Raw genomic sequence first — 20,763 nt, forward strand, 5'->3', positions numbered from 1 at the left:
TGTTAGGGTTTCGAAATTTGTGAGATCCAACAGTTGATGACGTGTCCTGGGCCTAACAAGCCATGGCCCATTAAGCTCTGTTAAACACTGATTAGTTCGTAAGTTTTCTAATTAGTTTATAATGAATCACTCACAATTAACTCTCTCTCCGCCTTCTCGCCGCTGCAATCGCCATGGCCGCCGCCGTCTCGTCCCCTTCCTTCTCCTTCGATGGAAACAACGTAACGAGGAATCACAATTCCATTGATATTTCCTAGCCTTCCGATTTCCACCTCCCTCCTCTTCGTCCTCCGCCCCCGTAGCCGTGGTGTTCGGTACTTCTCGTGCTCGATCCGCCAACGTCTCCGACCACCACTTCCGCAGAGGTACTTGCTACTGATCTTGATTTCTAGTTTCCATCCAATGTTATGTGTCATTAATTTATGTTATGCCTTCATGAAGGACAATTCATAGACAAACTGCACTTGATAAGATCGAAACAAGTGCCAGCGTACAGACATGACGCTCATGAAGAAACAAATCATTACATTCATTAAGCTAATTAAGCTCTCTCCCTGCGAAACACGGGAGATAGCATAGTGAATAAAAAACAAAAGGAAGTATATAGGGGGTAATATTGAAGATCAGACTATCTAAGTTGAATATTTGAGTTTCTAAAATAGGAAGTGAAGTGGTCTCGAAGATTAGACTGTTTGAGCCGAATATCTAAGTTCTTAGCTAGAGTCGAAAATGGAGTGACCTTAAAGAGTTAAGGAGTCTAAATCCTCTAATATTGGTAAGGGGAGTTGAAAAAAATTGAGAAGTGAGAGTCCTCTAATATCGAAAGTCCTCTAATATGGGGTCTTTTGATAGACTCATTAAAAGATGTGTATCACATAAGTTGTGCTTGATTGGTGGCTAAGTGGAGGGGAAACTCTAAATTTTGAACATTTTTATATTTAATAGTCAAAGATATGCACTTGGGGGCACGATATTTTAGTGAAGAGAAATTGCACTTCTCACAGTTTGTTTGTTTGTTTTTGTTTAAATGTTTTAGAATTCTAAACTTAAGCCTGATCAAAATTGAAAAGCAGCAAAAAGCAGAGAGAGAGAGACTTTGTGGCTGCGTGATGGCGATGGCGATGGCGTCTGCCTTGGTGTATCATGATGAGATACCCACGAAGCTCGGCAATCGGCGCAGCGACATATCCGACCAAGATTTCCATGTCGCCGCTGTCCCGGACAAACCTCACAGTCCTTAGAGATGACATTGGCTGACAGATTAAAGAGCTCTCATTCCCAAACCACCACCAACGGCAGCCTTCTCCTCTCTTCGGCTTTGGACCCCACGCACTCCCTTTTCTTCACGCTCCTTCACAAACTGGGCTGGGCTGCGCTGCGCAGCGGCGTTTTCTCAGTTCTCGCCATTTTAATCCACCCATCATTTCGCCAACCTAGCGGCCCCTCCCACCCTGGCCCCACAAGTACGAGGGGGAGTAAATCATGATGAATGCGGGGCCGGTTACAACATGGTGGTTGAAGGCATGAACATGGACAGATATTGATGTTATCGCATTTGCTGCCTACCTTCGAACCGCCTACCTCATGCTGCAAGCACATGTCGTAAACCCCGCCCGTGGGGGCGCTAGCATGCTAACAAAATCTTAATTGATTCGATTCTAAATCTTCGATCTGACTGATTAATTGTAAACAATGGCCTTCACGGATTGCAAATTCTGAAAAAGACGAAGTTCCTTGTGACTGACTAAAGATCCCCGAGTCTCTTGATTCTATCAAATGAGCTTTTTACAGTTGATCATAGCTTTCTTTTTCTTTCTTAACTGCGTCTGAGAATAAACTTTGGACTGGTCTATTTAAAGGAAAGGGTTTGATTATATTACTACACTAAGTAGTCATCTATAGCTCACTTACTCTTTGTTAAATAGCATTGTGACCTATCCGGTTTGAGATCGAAGATGAAGAAACCATTAATAAGGAGGCTGACGACGGATTGAAGGTCTTCCAGGTAGTCCAATACTCATTGGGTTGGAATTGCATCAACTTCGAGCGATCTATGTAACACTCAAAGAGAGTTAGAATGGACGTTAAAACAGATTTTAGCACAACCATTTTGATGTTTAAGTAACTTCTATAATCAAAGAATGAAAAAGAAGAAAATATAATATAGTAGAAGAGAAGTGGTTGGAATCGTATGTGCATCCCTGTGCCCGCCCTTATACAATCTTGAAGGAGAGAAGCACAAGCTCCATGTTCCTTTATTCACATCTCTAGTCACCCACGTTTGGGTTGAGGATATGCAACATCGTACTATGTTCTCAGTTTCTTTTACCACTCATGTCCTAGTCTTATGGTCCCATGTTCTTCGTATTTTTCACTAGCCACGTCGATCATACTCAAGTATGTACAGTGGAGACATTCAGGGATGCTTCATGTGTTTGAATTGAATCAAATGTACCGAGGAGTCAGAAACGATTGAGTATCAAGGAGTTGAACCTCTATTGAGTCAGACGTCGTCAATGAGTCAAAATGCTTGCCTTAGAAAGTAGAGAAATTGAGAATCAAGGACTCGATATGTCGTATCGACAGGTTGATCGGTCGACGTCGAAATTCTATGTAAGTTAAGAATTGGAATGCTCAATTCAAGAAGTCGGATGGACTCTCTATTGATTGAGTCAAAACTCACCATGTTCATCTTTACTTTGCCTCACATCAGTGACCTTATAACACTATATTCTTGGCGTGGAAGTTTGGCAGTCTAATGATACTCATTTTCCACTATCAGAATAAATTAATATTATTTGATTATTTTAATTACGGCAATTGCATGACATCGCATCTTCCACTTTGGAATTGAAATCGAAATGAAATTGAAATTGAAATTGAATAATATCTATCTGTCACCTCGAGCCTTGACTACAGAAAAGACAAGTCGCCACTATCTCCCGGTTTTTGACTCCACCCCAACTTGACCGCGTGTGCAGCGTTGCAATCACTACCCACGCAATAAATAAATAAATTAATTAACATCACTACAAACACCTCATCTGCCTTCGATTTTATATAAAATAATAATTTTGATTAAAATAAAATAATTAATTTTTTTACATTATAATAACTATAACAAAAATAAAAATTTTGATACGACAGACAATTTATTATTTGTACCTTGCGCATTATAAGGATGTAATAAAATATTTGTACAGCGAAAGGAAAAGGAAAAAAGGAAAAGGAACAGGAATTAATACAAAAAATTTAAAAAACAATTAAACGATTTTGTTTCCTCGGAGAATGAGAAACGAATGTCGATTCTGATTTATAATTCGAGATAAAAAAAACAATTAAAAAAAGAAGGGGCCCAGCTCTCTGCCTTTCTCTCAGACAATGTCTAAGCTTTTTTTTCTCATCTCTTTCTTCTTCTTCTTCTTCCTTGGAAACACACTGTAAGTCGCTGAACACAGGACTTTCAGATTCATTGGAGCATCACTCTGATCCAAATGAGAAATTCGAGTGAGTTTGAGGACATAATGGAAGAATTTCTACATCGAACTCCTCTCTGTTACTCACTAGCTCAAATTAAACAGCTTAATTACAAAAATCTAGTGAAAGATGAGAGTAATAACGAGATTACGAGGAGAGGAAAAAGACTATAGATTAATGAACAGCAGATTGATTGATGAGGAACAGCAGTGGACAGGACAGAGTTTCAGACTCTGAGCAAGTAGATGCTCAGCTCCGGTCCGCCATTGTTGACGTCCGGATTCATCATGTAGAAGGCTTCGGAGTCCCTGGACCCCACTACGCGCTCGAATCGCGCCCTCAGGTACATCGTCTCCCCTGCGTCGCCGGCGCCGGCGGCGGCTGGAAGCACGCCGGCGCCCGTCGACACCGGCTCCACCGCGCGGAGGACCCGCCAGTCGGCTGGTCCGCACTCCCGACGCACCGCGTACCCGCACTTCTTCCCGTTGCAGTAGGCGCGCCACAGCGGCTCCTCCAGCAGCTTCTTCCCGGCGGAGCCCCGGCGGTCGCACTCGAGTGCGATGCGCACGAGCCCCGACGCCATCTCCCTCACCAGCGCGCTTGTGGGCGTCGCGAGCTCGATCAGCACGGCGGGGCACGCGCGCGGGTCGGCCTGGAACGCGAGGTGGACGTGGCCGCGGCGGCGCCCGAAGAGGGTGCCCGTCACGCGGGGACCGAAGCCCACTGGCCGGTGCCTGCCGGCGACCACCGCGGCCAGAGCCGCGCGGAACCTCGAGACGCGCACGGCGACGGCCGCCACTGTAGAGGACGAAGATCTCTTGTTGCGCGCCTCCGCTTTGATGGGCGGCGCAATGTCGTCCACCTCCTCCTCGTCGTCGCCGCAAACACTGGAAAGCGTAAATATCTCCTCGGCGGCCACCTTGCCTTCCTCTTTCTTCTTCCTGTCCTCGGATCCCCTGCCGCCCATCCAGTGGCCGAAGTGTCTCTTGGAGAAGGAGAAGGAGGACTCGTGGAGACTTCTCGCCATGATGGTCCGCATCTGTGGCTGGCTGGCAGTGAAATCAGAGGAAGAAGCGAATTAAGAGGCGTTTTGGAGTGTGGCTGCTGGCTTTTGTCGCAGCAATGGAAATAAATAATTGATCAAGGGCAGCGAGCGAGGGAGATGATTGTTCTGAGAAGAGTAAAGAGAAGATGGAATCCGTTGATGTGCATGCTTTTGGGCGATGGCCAGGGCTCATTTATTGTCTCTCTGTTTCTCTCTAGTCCTTTTGTCCATCGCCTTTAAAATTGGGCCGACCGTGAATCGGTGGCTAAGCTGGACCAGATTTTATTTCCATTTCCTTCCTTTTTTTCAGAGATTTTATTTCTGTTTTTTAATCCAATAGAACTATCGAGATCGACAAGGGTGAGAGAACATGAACACTCTGTTTTTTTTAGTTCCAAGGATGATTCCAATTCCGAAGTTGTTGCTCATTTGTGCTCTTCATCCTTAGCTCGAGGCCAAGCTAAGCGAGTGCTTCTTCGTTTCTCACCCTCCCTGAACCATTTCAGACCTAGCAAACAGCTTCGTCTTTCTCATATTCTCTGTGTTTAGAAGAGCGTCGATTTTTTTTTTGTGTAGACAAGGAAAATATTGAAGTAAAGCTCGATACAGAGATTATTTAAGAGACAATCATTAAATACGATAGAGACATTTCTCTATAAAATTTCGAAAGAAGAATTGTGGAGGTCTGCATCAGCATGGCGGAAGGAGAGAGGCTGAGCAGATGGGACATGGAAGAGAAGGCGACATGCTTCTGTTTGGTTGCCAGCATCCAAACCTTGGGATGACCCATGCCGTACTGCCTGGTCTTGACCGGCTTGATGCACTGCACTGCACTGCGCCACTGCCCTGGCCTTGCACCGCGCGTTGCTGGTGCATGGAAAACCGATTACAGACCGAGTGAACGTAAGCGGGCGCAGCGCAAGCAGAGACGCAGGGCAGACAAACAACCCACAGCAAGCAGCGGGGCAGTGAAGCAGTCACACCGCTTAACAACGTAGACCAGGTTTTGGGAGATGCAAGACAGAGAGAGAGCAAGCAAGCAGAGCTGCGCTGGCTCCATCGAGCTACTGCCTACTGATGTATATTTTATTAGGTGTTAGCGAACTGGAACGGGAGCTTCATTCTCTGTCTTTCTCTGTTCGCTGATTTGATAGAAATGCCCCTGCTCCCTACGCGCTGTCACTGCAGAAGTGCAGATTCAAGATGACCTTGACTCCTTGTTCCTTGCCAGGACAAACACCCTCGATTGCACTTTGGATTTTAATATGCTATTCGGAAGACAAACTGAAAAATGCAAGAACGAGGGGGGTGACAAAAACAGAGGTGACGGATGCATGGCATGCATGCAAAAGCAGATCGGTAGGGGCAGTGGTTAATTTGATGCACTGCCTCGTTTTTAACAGAATAACTAATCGTAAAAACTCTTCCAACTCACTGTAATTTTAAACGACTTATATGAATTCACAAGAATATTAACGCATTTAAGGAAATACTTTATAGGACAAAAAACTGATTTGTAAAAAACACTTTTAGAATATATGTAATATTAGTATTATATATTTGCATGAACAAGGTCTGATACGTATTTAACTTTAGATCAGTTAGAATCGAGCAGAGGTTCTCGCGCACTCCATACGAATAGTGAGCGCCGATTGTCAATTTACATTAAGAACGATTAAGTTCATTTTGGTCGCTTTGTTATATCTTCTTAGTTTCCTAAGCTAACCCCATATTCAAATTAGCAAGAACAGCGGCTAACATGAGCAACCAGTAAGAACAAAGAACTTATCATTAATATCAAATGCTTGACTAGAGCAGAAAGCTAATTCACATTACGAAGCATTTAAAGTTAACGCATAAGTAAAACAAAATTGTAGAATTTTAAGTTAAAATCATGCAAGTCCATTTCATCTGACTTCATATAACGATATGAAGTCAAAATGAAATGACGAGTAAACAGTTTAGAGTTTTAAATAGACCTTTTGGATGCTATGGTAGGCGACCTTTCTTAAGGATGGAAAGCGAGTAATTAGCGGTATCAATGAGCTCAGCAATATTATGGAGGGAACGCTCCTCGGCACCGAACAAGAAGATGCTGCGGACCTCTGATTTTTTAGCAAGGCGAGCGGCATGGGTGAGAGGGAGTTCTGGGGAGTTGAGGCATCTCAAGAATTGACGGTACAGTGACAGTACCCTTCCTCGGTTCTTTGCCAAGTCTTCAGCAGTTGCCCATAAAAATCCTGTTCCCATTCTAATTGGATAAACTGTGAATGAAGAAGTTTGGTTAAAGAATATAGAAATTAGAACTTCATTACACCTTAAGCATCAAGTTCTCTCAAGTTCATAGCATCGGCTTATTGGAAACTGTAATAAGTTTAATATATCAATTGATTTGAAGGGCAAAAAACCCACAATGGCATACAGAAGGATGTGATTTAGGAACAAAACAAAAACAAATAAATAAACATGCAAAAATGCTAATGTAATATAGGAATAGGAGAAGTTGCTAAACCAAATCCCTGATTCCTACGATGAAAAGTTCAGAGGAAAGAAGACATATCCTAAAAGAAAAACAGTATGCAGAGAGGTGAAAGAAATGATTCCTCAATTTTTTTTTTTTTTTTTTTGCTTAGAAGGAATGGACAAAACTCATTTTCCCTCATTGTTCCTTGGAGAGGAAGAGATGAATTTTTTATTTATTTAATGAAAATTGATTTAACAAATAATCATAAAGGAAACAATGGATGCAAAGCCAATGGTGAAAGAGAATGTGCTTAATCAAGTGATAACCTGCCAAGTAATTTTCATGGGGCAACTCTAAGATACCAAATCTTAGATCAAATCCGACACTTGTTGAGGATGAAGCTGTTCTAGCACCATTCAGTATCAAACTACCTAGAAACTGTATATAGTTTAGATGCTTTACTCTTGTTTTTAACCACCCAACATAAATCAACATTGTTATGCCTAGGATGCCAAAATCACTCTAGTGAAGTCACACATATTCTCTCTCTTATTATAAGAAATGTAAGGAATACCTTATGAGCAACCAAGGACCTCCTTTAACACCTTGCTAAGAAAAACAAGTGATATAAAGAGGTTCAACCCAACTATAATTCCACAGAGAGAAATCTAAGTTACATGAGATGAAAGCTCAATTACATAGGAAGCTTAGGCAAGCCATTGACCAAGAAAACCCTCCCACTTAGGCAAGCCCTACCCATGTTGGTTTATGTGAGAGAGTTAACTTAGGCAAGCCATTGACCAAGAAAACCCTCCCACTTAGGCAAGCCCTACTCCTGTTGGTTTATGTGAGAGAGTTTGAAGGACAAAATGAGAGCAAACTCGTTTGCTCCAAGTTGGTGAAATTGCAATTTTGGACTGGTGGAGGCCCACTGCTGTGAACTGCCAATTACCTCCCTATCACTTAAGAGGCATCTCAGTTCTGATTGCATCGATAGCCTACATGCCTTGTCGCACCATTGTTTTAGAAAGTATGTGGGGCACTCTATGAAATCCAAGGGTGTATCATCATAATTTACATGATTTTTATGTAAAAAAATTTCTGAAATTTTCGAGGAATTTGATTTGAGTCATCCATCTCTTAAGAATCGCAATCTCTTCATTATTTCCAACATGTTCTAAGTGCTCTCCGGTGACAATCACCACCAAGCGTCCTTCCTCCTGTCCACTCCTAAGTTCCTCCTCTTTGAGAAATTGCACATCTGGGTGTTCAGGTCATGAATCAGTAGCACTCTGCCTCTGCGCTCTCCCTATTTTATCCTCACAATCTCTTGATTATTGGGAGCCCACAATGCTCCTTTCCATCTTTGTAGTTTCCTCGCCTCGCCTACTTTGATATCGTAGTAGTTGCACACACATGCTCAACTCATTTATAGCCTTTGGCACCCTAAAATTTTGTCTATGAATAAACCAAATAGTGATTTTTTTCTCTTGTAATTGGATTTGTTAAAGAATATTGAATGATCCTATTTCAAACAACAATTTTATTTAATGATATTAAGTGTTCGATATCAGTGGAATAAGCCTCCTAGTAATTTGTTAGCTCTAAGAGAAATTGTGTGCTCCCAATGAGATCAACCTATACTATGGTCTACTCTATTGGTTTTTACGAGACCAAAAGAACCAAATAAGGCACTAAAACAGTATTATTACCAAAACACCCTTAAAATCCTAAATTCAAACCTAAAATAGATAGCAAATAGGGTTTATAGATCCAAAATACAAGACAAACAAGAGCAAGGAATCTACACAAAACTATAACGAACAACAGCAATTAAACTACTTGAAACAGCAAACATACAACACTGCACACGAGAATAGCCACAACTCACCCTCACCACAAGCTATCCAAAACCGGAAGGAGTGGGAATGAATTCAAGCTAAGAACAACACAAAATTTACGGATAAACAAATGCAAGCCCTAGATCAGATTTGAAATGACTAGCAACAAAACGAGCAGTAACAGACACACACTCACCCCAGGGAAGGGAAAGGCCTGGATACCCACAGATCAAGGAGCCACCTGAAAGAAAGGCCCACTGGTAACAAGCCAAAGGAAGAGAGGAAATTACCGATCAAGACCAGCGAAGGGCTGTGGCGCTGCTGGGAGTGTCAATCGCTAGAAGAGACGTAAGAGATCTAGAGAAGAGAGAGGAAAAGAAGGATCAGGAGAGGAAACAAACCCCACTGCCAGCTGCCAGAGGGGTGGCGAACCACCGCTGCCCGCTGCGGCCGATCGCACAGCTAACGATCGGCGACGGAAGCGATAAGCGAAGGACGGAGGACGAAGAAGAAGTTGGGCTAGCGTAATGGAAAGAGGGGCAGCCACTGCGGCTCGTCGCCGCCGTAGCGTCGTGATCGCAGCGGCAACTAGGCGAGAGATGAATCGAAGGGGGAAATGGATAAAAACCTCACTCGAGTCTAACTGAACCGCGGCCACCATAACGGCCGGCTCGGCTCGGCTCTCTTGTCCAACATAACGGCCGGCCAATGGGCTTGAGTTTGGTGCTTACAGGGTCAACACAAGCTTGAGCCCATATGAATTGGGCTGGGCCGCATGTGGCGGGCCCGTCTGTACCAACTGTTAGCCGTCGAGGTGGACCAAGCAGGACTCAGTCATTTTGTTGCCGTCAAACACTCTCTACTGACCTCTAACCAGAAACAGCAAGGGACAGTGTACCATCAAAGCTATGTAACAACTGCTAGCCGTCGAAATTAAAGATCTAATATATCTTTAACAAACATCGTGATGGCATTGAGAACCTTCTTAGATGTTCATAAATATATTTCCAGAACTATCAGTGAGAATAAACCAAAATAAAAGAAAATCCAACCATGCCACCTTATCTTCAATTATCTTCAACATTCTTAAAGAGATGAAAAATAATATTGACTCTTTTCTAAGAAACTAAGAATTTATCTTTACATCGGATCACAAAAATGGTATGTGAAATGATGAAACTAAGACTCGCTTAGCAACAATAAAATAAGATAAAATTTATTTAGTAGGTGATAGACCCCAATAATGTATAAGAATCCATATAACCGATCTCACGTAGTGGGATAAGGCTTGGTTGTTGTTGTTGTATCGGATCACAAAAATGGTAGACCTGAAAATTGCTAAAACGGCAATGTGGTAAACTTTGTGCTACCTGAGCACTCTTGTTCCATCAATTTCAGTCTTAATAACAAACTGTCTGTAATTTCTATTGGATCATTGGATAAATGCAGTAATAAGAACACTAGAAATAGGACAGGATATAATCACCTTGAGAGGCTAAACCTCCAAATCTCAAAGGCTATATTATTTCATTGATTTGATTGATATAAAAAGAAAGGAATCCATAGGTGATGATTATGCATAGGCATCCAAGAGGGTTTCTTTTCTATGACAGAATAAAAAATCTACATAAGATGAGGGAATAAATTATTCAATAGGAATTAAATAAACACAACTCTCAATTAATAGGTAAATGAATGGCCTTTGAATTTATCCTTTTTGTGATCGTATCACACAGGATAGTCGATAGTTAGCAAGATTCCAGAGAAATGCAGAAGGATTCTGCTAATAGAATTATGGCAAAGGTGAGACCTTACTGTGAATCAATTAGGTTTCTGTGTCATAAAGTTAACGCACTACCTGAAGCTTCAATCTTCGTTAAGGAACAAAAAAGCTAAAATTTCTAAGGAGCAATCAGCTATCGTTCAATAACCAAAACCTGTGAAGGGAAAAAGAGAACTACAGGAAGTTACACGCACACCTTAGCTGACAAAGCTAATGTGCACGCCTAGGCTGCGGTGGACAGCGGAGCAATCGATGCAGAGGAAGATCCCGTATGTGACGGACGCCCACGTCGGGTCCTGGCTGCTGCTCCACCTCGCCGGGCGGAAGAGGAGCTTCCGGAGGCGAAGGGAAAGGAGGAGGCGGAACTGGCTTCGTTCAGCAGCGGCGCTGCCAGCCGACGGCGTGCCGGTAGGTGGCCGGGTGCCGGGGGCTCGCGAGAGAAGAGCAAGGGAGGAGGGTTAGGAAAGAAGGGGGGGAATTTTTTTTAGAACTGTACAAGTAGACAGTCCGAACCGGAAATTAGGGTTTCTTGGTGCTATAAAATGTCGTCGGAGAAAGAGTGGGAATGGAGAAGGGAGTGGGAATGGTGCCAAGACCTCTTGTGCAAGGAATGTTATCGCCGGCGGCCAACTCCGCGAGCAAGAAACGGCAGATTACGAAGACAGTGCCAACATGCGGGACAAATAAATGCACATCTTTGAAGGGAAAGATCCGTAACCGTGCGCAAACGATTTCAAATGTAGCGTGGTTAATGGGCCGCGCTCATGTCCGGCCCGGGAAGAGCCCATATCAGCAGTTGAAGCGAAATCCGGAAAACAGCACAGTGCAAGGTTCTGCGTCAGGATTGATCGAAAACAAAATTGCTTGCCACATGAGAAATTGCACTCCAGCAAGATAATAATTAAGATAATGCTCTTCTTTTTATAGAAGTGTTCCTGTTGAATGTCGTGGATGGTTAAGTTATCAATCAATAAATTGTCACTTCTTGTACCGTTGCTCCCATCAACGAAAGGGTGACTAGGAGAGCAACTAAACAAACAGATTAGCATGGTGTTGAAGATTCTCGGTATGTCATTCCGACACTCAAGTAAGCAGAGAAAGAAAGAGAAATATATGAAGCTGATGAAGTCAAGAGAGCCCAAAGATTTTTCATACATGTAAGATGAATTATATACTTACAAAAAGGAATATCTACGTCAACCTGAGGGCAGACCCTGTCATGACTGAAGGGACAAGTTCTGATAATCACTACCAAATGCCTTCGACATGTGGCAACCAGGGGATCAAATTTATCAACCTTGTAACTGCCCTATGATTCGGCAATACTAATTATTCTTGCCTTTTGACTATATACGCAAATACGAGGGGATCCAAGGAACTAGGCCTAACAACCTTTATAACCATCCTGATTCTTTGACAAGGCTCGCACGCTTGAAAAATTTTGATAGCTTCTGGGTTGGAATGGCCAAGAGGGGGAGGCCAAGAGACTGAGAGGATCGGGATGGGCGAGAGATTGAGTAACTGAGATGGTCAAGATCGAGATGTTCGAGAGAGCGAAAGAACCAAGATGGTCGAGATTGAGATGATCGAGAGAGAGACCGAGTGACCAACTCTATGGACTGCTCCGATTACTCTACTGTCATTTGGACTCGATTCTCTATGAACTGTTTGACTGCTCTAATATCATGATTTGATCCGACTACGAGCCTTGCGGCCAAGCATAACATCACATCTCTTACCGTCGAAAAAAGATTTGAATTTTTTTAATTTGACTATTACATTTAATTAAATATTTTTTTTCATCACATAGATATTAATAATTTTTTAAAACTTTATATTGAGAAACAATGATTAGGTCTAGGACTATAAATCTTAACTTACTATATATCCATACCTGTGAGAAATTCAAGAAACTCCAATGCCCTCTTTGAGTTGATACTCAAGTTGGGTTTAGATAAGGCTTCGCTAGTGATTATCAGATGTTTTATGTTTTTAGTGCCAGTGATTGGATGTTGGTCAACAAGAAAAGTCTTACGGAAGAATGTCTCTATGTTAAAAGTATCGGTTGGATGCATAGAAACACTTACAAAATTGCATATCGAGAAAGTCACTATACTTCAAATCCATTGCAGGAATGAGCAAGTCTCATCCTTATAGACTGATACAATTGCATCCAATGAAAAAGTGGATAGGTAGGGAGATGGCGATGAAGAATTAGGTGCTTTATTTTCTTTCAGCCATGTGCAGAGATAAAAGAAGAAGGAAAGGGGCCTTGCATATTCTTTAGGCCTTGCGTTGTGTCTGCACCAAAATAATTAGGACTAAACCTGACGAATTGGAGTAAGGAAGAAGAAGAAGGCAAGGCATACTGAACAAGGATGCTCGCTCCAAGATTGAAGATAACATCCAGATTGACTTCTACTAACAAAATTATGCACACGATTAATAACTTGGTTGAAACTCTTAATTAAAAGAGAAAACACTGCACTCACGGCGATCCGTTCCCCTCCGACGACGAGGCAACGGCCGTCGCCTTGCCTCTTAATCGTTCCTTTTGTCATTTCTGGCATGCAATTCCCTCGCTTGTGTTCAAATCTTTTGAAAACGACCATCGAGATCTTGTCAAGACATGCATTCACTCAAAGACTAATTCAATCAGATGCTTTTGCCCTGTTTGTTAGAATCGAGCGACATAGCTATTATATGGCCTCTGTCAGAGTGACCTTCCGTTCCTTTGCGAACATGATCGAGTTGACCTCCTCTTTACCTTTGGCGAAGACGAAGGTTGTTAATCTGCATGCGGTAAGTCATCGATGGAACATTCCTGTGGATTTCGTTTAAGAGCTGAGAGTAGCAGTGGGATTAGCAGCATTTACTCAAGAGTACTCTTTGCCGTCATTTATGTCCTTTAATACCAGCTGCATGCGTAATCCCAATCAAAATGTATCTCTTGGTCTCGGTCAGTATGTTTGAGAGGAAAGAATGGCGATAGAAAGGACCAAATGGTTTGCCTTACGCTTCGACGTCTCTCACACTTCACTGTCGCTCGCTGTTGCTCTGCTCCATGTAAAACCTCTCCATTAAACCTTCCTTGAAACTGTCCGAATTCCAGAACACCCACCGCCATCTGCCTATAAATGAAAACTCTCCCCTCTCGACTTCCCGAACCCGGTCATAATCGACGAGTCCCTTTCTGCTACAGTTGCGGAAGAAGAATAGCAAACTGAAGGCCGAATAGCGACAAACAGGGCAATGCAAAGTGGAGGAGGGGCAGAGCGGAACAGAGGACGCGTTTCCTCCGACGATAGCCCACCTGAAGCAACCTGGGTGCCGGGGCCCATTATTATCGGCGCGGGTCCCTCCGGTCTCGCCGCCGCTGCCTGTCTCGCCAACGTCGGCATCCCCTCCACCGTGGTCGAGAAGTCCAGCTGCGTGGGCTCGCTGTGGCAGCACCGCACGTACGACCGCCTGCGCCTCCACCTCCCCAAGCAGTTCTGCGAGCTTCCAATGTTGGGCTTCCCGGAGGGCTTCCCCAAGTACCCGTCCAAGCATCAGTTCCTTTCTTACCTGGAGGCCTACGCTGCCGCCTTCGGCATCCGACCGCGGTTCCGCACCGAGGTCGCTGCAGCGGAGTTCGACCCGGCCATCGGGGCGTGGAGGGTCCGGACGCGAGGCGGCGGGGAGTTGGCGAGCCGGTGGCTGGTGGTGGCGACGGGCGAGAACGCGGAGCCGTTGGTGCCGGAGTTTCCCGGGATGACGCGCTTTCTCGGCCGCGTCGTCCACACATGCGCCTACAAATCCGGGGCCGATTTCGTTGGGCAGAGGGTGCTGGTCGTGGGCTGCGGGAATTCCGGCATGGAGGTGAGCTTGGACCTCTGCCGGCACGGCGCCAAACCTCACATGGTCGTCAGGAACACTGTAAGCTCGCTCTCCCTACACATCTCTTGCTCTTGGCGCGCGATCAACTATTTCACAATGGTGCCTTCTCCAGGTACATGTGTTGCCGCGGGAGATGATGCGGATGTCGACGTTCGGCCTGACGGTGGCGCTCCTGCGGTGGCTACCGCTGCGGCTGGTGGACCAGTTTCTGTGCGCGGTGGCCCATCTCATGCTCGGCGACACTGACAGGCTCGGCCTCCGAAGGCCTAAGACAGGCCCCATCGCCCTCAAGAACCTCACGGGCAAGACTCCGGTCCTCGACGCGGGCGCCCTCGCCCAAATCAAATCTGGCAACATTAAGGTACGCTTAACTGCTCATCGATTACCTTCAAGCCGAGTAACTCTCATGGACAAACTCTCGTTTAAACTGATCATCCTCTTATAAGGTGACGCGAGGCGTGAAGGAGATAACTCCGAGAGGAGCAAAGTTCATCGATGGGACAGAGGTCATCTGGTGTTTTACTACACAACTTGGAGCAATCTCTTGAAGCAAAATTATTAAGATCATTGTAAAAACTTCTCTTCTTCCTCTTTATGTTTCTACTATCATTTTCACAAGCAATTATAATCCTACTGTAAGAAAGTTTCTCTGCCTTCAAGATTTGTCCGAGAAGAAGAATGTTTAGTGGAAGTGGTGAGCAAGAGTGGATCTTTGGATTAGTTGCATCAAAGAGACGGATACTAGGTAAAATCATCCGAATTAGCATTATATCTGGTAGTTGTTTTGTTAGAAAGTTTCTGCTGCCTTAGTTCAAGACAAAGCTATTCAACCCCCCTCCCTTTCTATCTCAAAAGGTCCTAACAATCTTGATCGTGAAATGTCCCAAATATGTTGAGGGTGTTAGTGGTTTGAAAACCATCACTACAATGGATATATGGAACCAAACTAAGTTTCTATAGCAAAACTACATCTTTAACTGCCTTGTCAACTCACTGTACGATGTGTACAGTATGATGAAAACAACAAAAGAGATGTGGGAGTCCTAGACAAGGAATACAAATCGAAGGATGCTGGGGTCAAAAAGTTCATTGTTGACCACTTCATGGTCTACAAAATGGTTGATGTGAAGGAAGAAACTTTGGTGATCAACGACGATGAAGGAGGAGCGAAGGCTTGTTCCGCACAGTGAAGCTCTACTCCAAGACGACGATTTCTCCAATGTTTCTTTTAAATCCTAGCTGCTTGATTTAGATCTCCATCAACGTAATAGTCCAGTTCATCCCAGTGGTGAGTTGTTATATGTTCAATTTTTATCAGTATCAGAGTATATTGATCAATGGCTGAGATATACTATTCCTTGAGATTTAGAACTACGTAGATCGTGACGAACTACTCTGATCTCTTTAGATCTTAGATGGACGATCCATATTAGATTAGAATAATAGCAAACCCTAAACACATAAAAATCTTAATTTTGAAGTTTAGAGCTTCATCAGTCGATTGATATGCTCCTATCAATCGACTAATACTCCTATTTCAATTTAACAAGTTGAATTTTCATCTTTCTTAATATCTGGTTAATCTCAACTTACTAAGATTTCCTTTGCTTAGTATCTGGTCAATCTTGACTTGTCAAGACTTCCCTTTGCCTAACATCCGGTCAATCTTGACCTTTCAGTACTTTTCATCTCATGTTTAACATCTGGTCAATCATGACCTACTACCAAGACTTCCTTTGCTCAGCAGCTGATCAACTTTGACCTACTGAGACTTCCTTTGCTCAATATTCAATCATGCGTAACTTGTTGGAATTTCCCTCATCACTAATTATTCAGTCCTTCATGACCTACTTGGATTTTTCCGTCTCGTACCAAGTGTCTGATCTTCCATGCCCCACTTGGATTTTTATCTTGTGCCAAGTGTCCGATCCTTCATGATGCACTTGGATTTTCTCATATCGTGTCAACTGTCCGGTCCTCCATGACCCACTTGGACTTTTCTGTCTGTCTCATGCCAAGTATTTGGTCATCCATGATCCACTTGAATTTTTTTCATCTCGTACCAAGTGTCCGATCTTCATGACTCACTTGAATTTTTCCATCTGTCTCGTACTAGGTGTCCGATCCTTCATGATCCACTTGAATTTTTTATCTCATGTCAAGCGTCCAGTCATCTATGATCCACTTGGATTTTTTATCAAATATTCGGTGAACCATGAATCTACTTGACATCTAACTAATATATTGTTGAAACATTGAAACTCAACTAGTGTTTGATTAACCAATCAACCTTGATCTAAAGTCGATTGTACCAACATATAGAATAAGACATCTGAGATACATGGGAACATCAAGATGACATTTTTTTAATGTAGCTTGTAATAATTATCTTTCGCAACTATTTTTACAACTATGCAAACTCTCTAAAATTTGATTATCTAGAAATATGCTAAAAATTTGATTTTGAAGTGGTCAAGAGCCCTCCATTCACCTATTTGTAATCCATATCATCCCAAGCAATCAACATACTTACCTAAATCCTCTTAAAATTGAATCTATGTATGTGGAAACTAATAAAATCATACCAAGTAAATTAAAAAGTCCTAAGAAGAAGAGGAAGAGAAAGAAAGCCAATTCAGATATTTAACTAGGAAGGTGAGACTGCCAGGACAATAGCTGTGATGAAAATTCTAGCAGAGAAATTTCAAATTTTAAATCTCTCTAATAAATCCTAATTAGATTCTCTACTGTTCTCCATCCTAAATGGAGAATCGTCGCTGTTCTCCAGGTTCAGTATTATTAAGTAGAATGATTTAAGGTTAATGAAGTTTCATCATGTATTTTTTAGCATCAGACAGTACTTGAAAAAGAGCTCCGGTGGTTCAGAATTCGATATAAACAAGTGCGTTTTAAAATGTCTATATGTAGAGATTTATATAGAAGTAAAGGATCACGATGCATGGTGAAGACTCCTGCTTTGCATGAAGATGAAGATGTAGATGTAGAGGTGAAGGTGGCAGTCTAAGTAACCGAAAGCAACAAGAAGGAAAAGGAGAGTAAAGAGAAGGATTAAAGTGAGCTAAGAGAATCCATCACAAAACCCTCTTTATTCTCCTCCTTTGCCCTCTTAGCAATCCTCCATCAACGCCACTGCCGTCTGTAATTCATCTTCCACGATGATTGACTCCATCTTCTTCTCCCTCCGATTCCCGACGCCATTCCTTTCCATCCTCCTCTTCTCCATGCTTACTCACCGCTCCTCCGCCCTGTCCAGCTTATGCCGCACGGACTGCGGCGGCATCCCCATCCGCTACCCTTTCGCCATCGACGACGGCTGCGGCAGCCCTTACTACCGCAACATGCTAATCTGCACCAACGCCTCCCGCCTCTTCCTCCGCACGCCCTCCGGCACTTACCCCGTCGCCTCCGTCGACTACTCCGACCCCCACCTCGTCGTCACCGACCCCTCCATGTGGAGCTGTAACTCCTCCACTGTCGCCGAACCCCTGCGGCGGCCGGCCAACCCTTTTAGCCTCGACACCAGCACCCGCTTCTCCCTCTCGCCCAAGAACGACTACCTCTTCTTCGACTGCAACAGGGACGAGGTCATCGTGGAGCCTAAGCCCGCCTTCTGCGAGCGCTTCCCTGATCGCTGCGACTCCGCCTGCGACAGCGCCGGCTACCTGTGCCGCAACCTGCCCGATTGCCCCGAGGCCGACCGGCGGAGCGGCTGCTGCTCCTACTTCCCCAAGGCGTCGGAATCGCTGCGGCTCATGCTGCGGCATTGCGCCACGTACACGAGCGTGTACTGGCGGACGGTGGGGGAGAACTTCCCGCCGTATGACCAGGTGCCGGAGTACGGCATCCGGGTGGACTTCGAGATCCCGGTGACTACGAGGTGCCTGCAGTGTCAGGACGTGCGGAGGGGTGCCGGCGGGACATGCGGGTTCGACACTGCGTCAAGGAGCTTTCTTTGTCTCTGTGACGAAGGCAACGCAACCACGCACTGCGCAGGTGTGCATGCTCCTCTGCTCTCCTTCCTCTACGTTTGCAATGCACATTACATTCAAAATTGCTCTTGCTCAATTCTGAGTCAAAATGTCTTTCCTTTTCTTGAAAAAGAGGAAAGGCAAGAGAGATTCCTGCCCATGAATAGGAAGCATTGCATGCCCAATTTAGTTTGCCAACTGAGCTATGAGACAAGCTTTCATAAATATCGTAGCTACTTCTTAACTAATACAACATACTGAACAGAAAAAAAAACACACAGAGCTAGAGTAACAGAAGTAAACATTTAGTGTAAAAAATAAGCAGTTAAACTAAAGTTGCAGGACCAACGTGGAGCCATAATAGAGAAGATTTACTTTCATTACTCTCTCTACATTAGTCAATCTGGTTCAATATGGAAGCAGCTAGCAATAACTGATCAGATTTGTCACCCTCTGTATCTGCACCTCTGTCTTTCTTCTCTTCTTATCAGCTAACCTATTTGTTCAAAGCTTGCACAACAGGTAACAGGAATATAATGTGGGGCTTTTCTGTGTGACATTTCTGAAAACAATGTCATTGCGTTGAAGTCAAACACATCAATCCCAAGCCTGACAAATGGTTAGTAGATGATGATCTAGGATTTGGAATTGGATCCCCATTCACCAAAAAAAAGCCTACATTAACTCATCCATAGATATGCCCAAGCTCTCAGCAATCTTTTGGGAAAATACAATGCCGGAAATAAGTGTGATGCGGTTTCAAATGTAGTTAGGCAAAAACACAGAGGATCAATACCTTGCATCCCTTTCCTGATAAGTATCAACTTTGAGTTTAATCAGTCCGTTAAAAGCAACCAGGTGAAGACTTTGATCTTCTTTGGTGCATAGGAGGTCCACAGAGTATCCAGGTTTAACAGTCCCAAATTCAGATAAATCCTTATAAGCTAATTTAACTGCAAAAGTTCATCCGGTGCCCATCTCCATATGTAGCGATCAGGGCAGCCAACTCTTAACTGGATGATGTTCAGTATGTTTCTGATCTCCATATCCAGCCCCAATTCTTCTACATCTAAATATTATTGAATCTTAACTCAATTGAAGTGTAGTGTTTTTAGAGCTTGGAGAAGTTTCTGCTCTTGACTATTCACATTATATTAAAAATAAGAAATTAATATAAATTTAATATATTACATAAATATTTAACCTAATTTATAAGAATTTGATAAGATTTTTAATAAATAAGCGTGAATAAGCTCAATAAGTAGACGTTTTTGGTTTAGGATTTATGGTTGATTCAAGGATGCATAGCCCTCCTAATCTCTTAGGTACTGTGGCATCCCCTAGCTTATACCTTGTCCTGTCTCTTCCAGAGAAAATTTACTCTGATCTTATCTAGCTCAAGTGCCCATTTTAGAACAAAATAAACACTAACTGGATACAGAAGACGGTGAACAATAACACTATTAATCAGACTTAATTTCTGCCCTACAAAAAAATGTTCTTTGCTTCATGTCCGTAAATACCTCTTCTATCTGTTCAATTTGATCATGCCAATAGATTTTACTTATTTGTTTACTCCAAACTAAAACTCCATGTAATCAATTGGGAGTTCTTACATTTCTACAGCCCAAAACACAAGCTAGTCGCTCAGATTTATTTTCATTACCTTGTAGCTCAAAAACCTTTTCTTGTAGTCGATCTGCAACTCAAGGTAAAGAGAAAAACAACTCAGAATGATCTTTAATTTTATTATATTGTCCTCCTCAGCTTTGATAGTCATATCATCAAAATTTTGACCCAGGATTGAATTTTTGTCAATATTTATTAAGCTTCAAAGGTTCTTTGCTTCTTTTCCAAGTTCAGAATCTCAAACTAAAGGTTTCTTATCCTTTATACATTAATTAGATGGCACCTACACAAGACACAGAGCATCAGGTGCAGTTATTGCAGGTGAGGATGCTTGTACAAATTCCTTTTCCTTGAAAATATAAAAGCATAATAAAATAACTCGTTTTTATTCGATTGATCAGGTACTACTGCCGTTTCAGTTGCTGGTGCAGTAGGCGTCGGAGGTCTGATCTGGTATTTGAGGAAAATACGTAAAAGAAGTGTGGTGACTTGCGGTGTCCAGAGCAATGAGAACCGTTGGTTTTGAATGCTTTGTTGTGTGATTCTCTGATTTATAATTTACATGTCTTGTTCTTTGAAACACAGTTTGAGTACCTAATTGCTAATAGTTTTGCGCAGGCTTTTAGATCGTCAGTAGCCTTGTCGAATGTTTCTGA

General features: G+C 43.2%; 3 protein-coding genes across 3 annotated transcripts; 2 read left to right on the forward strand and 1 right to left on the reverse strand.

Annotated features, from left to right (window-relative positions):
- Positions 1-3,359: 3,359 nt before the first annotated feature.
- LOC141840856 (protein MIZU-KUSSEI 1) lies at positions 3,360-4,663 on the reverse strand. The gene has a single exon (XM_074728936.1). The coding sequence runs from the start codon at positions 4,514-4,516 to the stop codon at positions 3,704-3,706; it is 813 nt and encodes a 270-aa protein (XP_074585037.1). The 5' UTR covers positions 4,517-4,663; the 3' UTR covers positions 3,360-3,703.
- A 2,436-nt stretch (positions 4,664-7,099) lies between these two features.
- On the forward strand, positions 7,100-15,679 carry LOC141837343 (indole-3-pyruvate monooxygenase YUCCA1-like). The gene is made up of 5 exons (XM_074724764.1): positions 7,100-7,109; positions 13,879-14,528; positions 14,602-14,850; positions 14,936-14,995; positions 15,500-15,679. The coding sequence occupies exons 1-5, from the start codon at positions 7,100-7,102 to the stop codon at positions 15,677-15,679; spliced, it is 1,149 nt and encodes a 382-aa protein (XP_074580865.1).
- A 1,986-nt stretch (positions 15,680-17,665) lies between these two features.
- On the forward strand, positions 17,666-20,716 carry LOC141842273 (uncharacterized). The gene is made up of 3 exons (XM_074730487.1): positions 17,666-18,503; positions 20,384-20,428; positions 20,509-20,716. Exons 1-3 carry the CDS (start codon positions 17,666-17,668, stop codon positions 20,631-20,633), a joined length of 1,008 nt encoding a protein of 335 aa, XP_074586588.1. The 3' UTR covers positions 20,634-20,716.
- Positions 20,717-20,763: the final 47 nt, after the last annotated feature.

The sequence above is a fragment of the Curcuma longa genome, chromosome 11 (genome assembly GCF_044706935.1).
Source record: "Curcuma longa cultivar G26 ecotype Majalengka, Jawa Barat chromosome 11, ITB_CL_G26_1.1, whole genome shotgun sequence".
In the NCBI taxonomy this organism is placed as follows: Eukaryota; Viridiplantae; Streptophyta; class Magnoliopsida; order Zingiberales; family Zingiberaceae; genus Curcuma; species Curcuma longa.

Coding starts and splice junctions, on each gene's coding strand:
- LOC141840856 (XM_074728936.1), bottom strand. CDS start 4,516: ATGCGGACCATCATGGCGAGAAGTCTCCACGAGTCCTCCTTCTCCTTC.
- LOC141837343 (XM_074724764.1), top strand. Junction 14,529..14,601: donor ACATGGTCGTCAGGAACACT/GTAAGCTCGCTC, acceptor TGCCTTCTCCAG/GTACATGTGTTGCCGCGGGA. Junction 14,996..15,499: donor AGTTCATCGATGGGACAGAG/GTCATCTGGTGT, acceptor CGATGTGTACAG/TATGATGAAAACAACAAAAG.
- LOC141842273 (XM_074730487.1), top strand. CDS start 17,666: ATGATTGACTCCATCTTCTTCTCCCTCCGATTCCCGACGCCATTCCTT. Junction 18,504..20,383: donor CGCAACCACGCACTGCGCAG/GTGTGCATGCTC, acceptor TACATTAATTAG/ATGGCACCTACACAAGACAC. Junction 20,429..20,508: donor ATCAGGTGCAGTTATTGCAG/GTGAGGATGCTT, acceptor TCGATTGATCAG/GTACTACTGCCGTTTCAGTT.